At 38.7% G+C, this 5,671-nt stretch overlaps 1 protein-coding gene across 1 annotated transcript; it reads right to left on the bottom strand.

Moving 5' to 3' along the window:
• Window positions 1-4,183: 4,183 nt before the first annotated feature.
• Window positions 4,184-5,381, bottom strand: LOC117514580 (chemokine-like receptor 1). Its single transcript, XM_034175100.1, has one exon. The coding sequence runs from the start codon at window positions 5,379-5,381 to the stop codon at window positions 4,257-4,259; it is 1,125 nt and encodes a 374-aa protein (XP_034030991.1). The 3' UTR covers window positions 4,184-4,256.
• Window positions 5,382-5,671: the final 290 nt, after the last annotated feature.

Raw genomic sequence — 5,671 nt, 5'->3', positions numbered from 1 at the left:
GTTCAAATACTTATTTTCCTCAGTGTGTGTGTGTGTATATATATATATATATATATATATATATATATATATATATAATACGATAGGGTTATCGCAACTATATATATTAAGTTTTTATTATATAATAGTTATTAGTGCCAGTTATATAGTTATTAGTTAGTGCCAGTTATTATTATATAATAACTGGCACAAGTATTTATTCTTCAATGGAGTGAAGAATAAATAAGACAATAATTAATAAATGGACATTAAATATGTCATTGGCTAATTTTGCATAAGAGAGTGCTCTTGTTTTTTTCTAGCCTTTAACCAAAATGGGCATAGAGTTTGTTCTATGCCCTGTAGTTACCTTAGGTTAAAATGTTTTAATCCATAAAGTTTTGCATAATTAGGGTTGTGGTTGCTTTGAGTGACAGCTTGTGTGTTGTTTGTCCCAACCAGGTCGCTGGGGGTTTTGCCCATGGCCATGCTCCAACTCTTTGCCCATTTATGGGTTGGTAGTTGAGCTATTTACAGCCACAACATGAATGTCCATAGATAGAGCAGAACAGAGTAAGATATCTGAACAATGTGTTAAATGTGCAATAATATATTTATCGGAGATAGTGCCATTATTACGGTAAACTAGTAATAATTGTGGATTAATTGCTGTATTTTGTCTGAGGTAATTGGAGTGTAAACGTAATTTCATTGTTGTTGCACTCGTGTTATGACAGTGACAATAAATCTCATCTCATCTCACCAAATCTGGTATCAAAACTGTAGAGTTCTATTAACATTACTCTCTCTCTCTCTCTCTCTCTCTCTCTGTCTCACTCTCTCTCTCTCTCTCTCTCTCTCTCTCTCACACACACACACTTGAGATTAATCATAACATTTGTTTGTTTATACAATATATTCAGCAATGTAAAAAAGGGAATTGTATTATTGTATAATTATAAATTGTATTATTTGTATTACTATTATTTAATTGTATTATGTATAATTGTATTATAGCAGCCAGGCATTTAGGTCCATTGTGAAGAGAAGGTATTAGGACACCTTTTTGAGTTTTCCAGAATTACATTTAATATTTTATATACAATATAGTTTTGAACAGTTCACCCTGTTAGGTTACGCACAATTTTATAAGCAGCTGTTAAATTGTGTTAGTTAAGTTGTTATAAATGACAGCAGGCTATATAAAACATAAAATTGAATTTAATGCTGTTAAAAAAACAAATCAGTGTACCATTATTGAGCATGTAGATTTATGTATCTGTTGTCAAACTCAAAACTCACCCCTACCTGTGCAGCATCCTAACAAGTCTCTGTGTTTTTTGTTTTTTTTGTAAAGAATGGGGCTGTATGTAACAAATTCAGCCCAATCACTAACCTCTGAGATGCTTTAACCAGCAACGAGCATGAGTGGAGCTGTGTGCCTCGGCATGGGACTGCTGTGTGTCTTGGCACTTATTACTGTAAAAACATTACAGTACTGCCTGCTATGAAATTACAGTAAGCAGCTGTAGTTGCCAGACATAAAAAGTACAGTAAAATAAGGTTATTTTGATTATAATTTAGTAATCGTTAATTCGTTCAGTAATAAGCTCTTGTATGTGACAGTAGGCACACATAGAATAACAGTATAAAGCTGGCAACTATCATTTTAAGATTTTTTTTCAGTGTATGCAGCTACGGTGCATCCTGAAAGTATTCACAGCACTTCACCTTTTCCATATTTTGTTATGTTAAAGCCCTTTTCAAAATGGATGAAATTCATTTTTTCCTCAAAATTACACACAGTACCCCATAATGACAATGTGAAAAAAAGGTTTCTTGAGATTTTTGCAAAAGTATTAAAAATAATAAAAAAACCTGTACATAAGTAAAGTAAGTAAAGTTTATTTGTATAGTACCTTTCAAGATAAAATCACAAAGTGCTTTACAGTGATTTGTGATAAACAGAAATAGAAACATAGAAATTAAAAAACAGCAGTAAAATAAAGCTAGTTAAAAGCAAGCCTATACAAATTGTTCTTGACCTTCTCCTTAAAAGTTTCTAAAGAGTCCACAGAACATAGGTGCAGTGGCAGTGCATTCCACGGTTTCGGAGCCAAAACCTCAAATGCACAGTCTCCTTTGATATTCACAGCCTTTGCCATGAAGCTGGTGCATCCTGTTTCCACAGATCATCCTTGAAATGTTTCTACAGCTTAATTGGATTCCACCTGGAGCAAATTCAGTTGATTGGACATGATTTAGAATGTCAAACACCTGTCTACATTATATAAGGTCCCACAGTTGACAGTGCATGTCAGAGCACAAACAAAGCAAGTCAAAGGAATTGTCTGTAGACCTCAGAGACAGGATTGTCTCGAGGCACAAATCTGAGGAAGGGAATAGAAACATTTCTGCTGCTTTATTGGTACCAATGAACACAGTGGCCCCGATTATCCATCAATGAAAGAAGTTTGGATCCACCAGGACTCTTCCTAGAGCTGGCCACCCATCTAAACTGACCCATCGGGGAAGAAGGACCTTAGTCAGGTAAGTGACCAAGAACCCGATGGTCACTCTGTCAGAACTCCAGCATTTCTCCCTGGAGAGAGGAGAACCTTTCAGAAGGACAAAAAGTGGCAAAAGGGAAATGCTGTGAATACTTTTGGATGGACTGTATACAGCTGCACCAGCATAGTCAGATATGACAGTGCACAACCAGTAGCCAGTGTAAAAAAGCCAACACTGGTGTAATATGATCAAATTTCTTAGCCCCAGCCAATATTCAAGCAGCTACCCTCTACACTATCTGAAGGCTTTTAATGCTTTTGAGTGGGAGGCCACATACGAAAATATGACAATAATCAATTCCAGATGATACAAACATCTGCATAGCCTGGGACAGAACTGGTCAAATCTTTGCAATATTTTGCAAATGAAACAAAGCAATCCTTGTTATCACTTTATGTGCATCAAAGCAAAGAGAGCGGTCAAAGGTCAGACCAATATTTTTAGCAGTATTACTGTTCTGAATAATACAGTCACCCAGAGATACAGTGAGGTAATGATACAGGTGTCTCAACTGTGTTGGACCTACAACCATTATTTCAATCTTCTCATCATTTAGCAACAGGAAGCTGGATGATACTGAACCTCTCACTGCAACTGTAAGTCATCTGCATAACAATGACAATCAATCCCAAAAGTGCAAAGAAAACAGCAGTGGGCCAAGACCTGACCCCTGTGGAACTCCATGTCTCACAGAGGATCCAGAAAACATATTATTAAAAGAAACAGAAAAAGACAGACAAATAAGACCTCAGCCACATGAGTACTGAACCAGAAATAACAAAACAATTCTCCAGTTGTTCTCTGTTCAATAAAATACTGCGACCCATTGTGTCAAAAGCAGCACTAACATCCAAAAGTAACAATACAGATACAGAATTGTGGATTTGAAGCAGCAAATCTTTCACCACTATTGTGGGCGCAGTTTCAGTGGGATGATGCGCCCGAAGTGCAGTGGCTCAACAAGCTCATTCTTAGACAAATATTTCAACAGCTGACTTAAAACCACATTCTCAAAAACTTTGGAAAAAAAATGCCAGGTTGGAAACAAGTTTATTACTTCCCATCACCCCAGGATCTAGACCCAGTTTCTTAAGGAGAAACAACAGCTGCTTTAAAACAAGAGGGAAACACACAGGTGGTGAGTGATAAGGTCATAGCACTAAGCACACAGAGTTCCAAAACTAGCCAAAAATCTTTCAGGAGCCACGACAGCAAAGGATCCAAAGAACAAGTTCTATTCTTTCTACTCATCATGACCCATAAACGATTCTGCAATGAAATGCACTCAAATTCAGCAAAGACCCAAACGGAGAAAAAAAACAGTATCCACTGAACTAACGGCATGTGGAGCTATTTGGTTATAACAGTGGTGTCCAAACTGTTCCAGAAAGGGCCGAGAGGGTGCAGGTTTTCTTTGCAGCCACTGACTCCAGCAGGTGATTTCGCTGATTAACATCCCTTTGAACAGGTGGGATGAGTTCATCAGTGAAATCACCTGCTGAAGTCAGTGGCTGCAAAGAAAACCTGCACCCTCTCGGCCCTTTCTGGAACAGTTTGGACACCACTGGGTTATAACCATCATCCATTATTAAAAAAATGTGCTGACAAATCTGTACCATTAGCAGACTAAGAGTCACCACACTCTGAAATAATTATGTCAAAATTATCTGCCCTGTACAGATACAATATTCATGTGAAGAACGGCTTTAAACTTCAGCATCAGAGTAAGACTTGTCTTTGCTCTGATTGATGGCCATTGAGTTTGTGTAGGTGTAAGACCGGGACACCTCTTCTTGGAAGGCACTCTCCAAGACATTCAGGATGGATCTGCGAACTTTATCCTTAAAATCCTGGCCCATGAACACGTAGAGCAGAGGGTTGAGGCAGCTGTTGAAAAAGGCGAGGCTGGTGGCTAATGGTACTCCAATAGTGATGATGTGGTATAATGTTTCACTGAACTCAGAGGCCGTGTGACAAACCATCTCAGTAAGAGCCATGACATGATACGGAGCCCAGCACAAGAAAAACACGGTGATCACAGCAGCGATGATCTTAAAGGGGCGACTGGAGTGACTGGACAGGCTGCTGTTGCTCCTGACACGATGGATTATTACAATGTAACAGGAGACGATGACTGTGAAGGGGATCACAAATCCCAGAAGGACGCGAGTAATGGTCGTAGCCCGATGACGAAAGCGACGCAGCTGAATCACAGACAGAGTTTTGTAGTCTTCAGAAAAGGCAAAGTTATTGAAACAGTTGATGATGTCTTTATTGTGATATGACAGTGCAGTGTCCCTGAAGATGAAGTACGGAACACTGAGGATCAGAGCCAGAACCCAAACACCTAGGCTCACACAAGACGCTTTCCGCACACTTCGGTGGTTCTGAGCCCAGACTGGCCACACAACAGACACACATCTGTCCACACTGATGACCATCAGCATGTAAACACTGGCAAACATGTTCAGAAAGCTCACAGTGCTGTTTAGTTTGCACATGAATTTGCCAAAAGGCCAGTGAAAAGACGTCGCCATGTATGTGATACTCAGGGGAAGGAAAGCGGTGAAGAGGAAGTCGGCCACAGCGAGGTTGAGGAACCAAACTGTGTTAATTGTTTTCTTCATCTTGAACCCTGTCACCCAGATGACCACTCCATTTCCAAGGACCCCGAGAACAAAAGCCAGAGAGTAAACAATGAGAGACATGATGTTCAGGAACTGTCTCAGCTCTTTGTATTTATCAGTGGTATAGTACATGGATCCATTTCCACCAGATACGTATGTTGAATTAATGTGATCAAAGGGTGTAGCTGTTGTGGTCTCCATCATTTTCTTGAAACCTGCAAAAACAATAAAAATATAATGCAGTTGTAGTATTTAACAATAAAGTCAAGTTCATCTTACAGGGAAGGGCAGCCAGGAATAACCATTTTGCATCCTACTATTATAGTTTGTAGTATAATATAGTACTCAGTATTGTTTTTAATCCCTATTATTTTTAGCAGATCCAAAGAAAAGGAGGCTATGCGTTATTTTTTTATTCTGTGAACATGCTGCCAGTTGTTATTATGAAGATCCATAATTTTATGTTTCTGTTCTTTCTATATGCAAAAACGTCT

The sequence above is a fragment of the Thalassophryne amazonica genome, chromosome 7, assembly GCF_902500255.1.
Source record: "Thalassophryne amazonica chromosome 7, fThaAma1.1, whole genome shotgun sequence".
In the NCBI taxonomy this organism is placed as follows: Eukaryota; Metazoa; Chordata; class Actinopteri; order Batrachoidiformes; family Batrachoididae; genus Thalassophryne; species Thalassophryne amazonica.
This window is presented reverse-complemented; position numbering and strand designations above follow the sequence as displayed.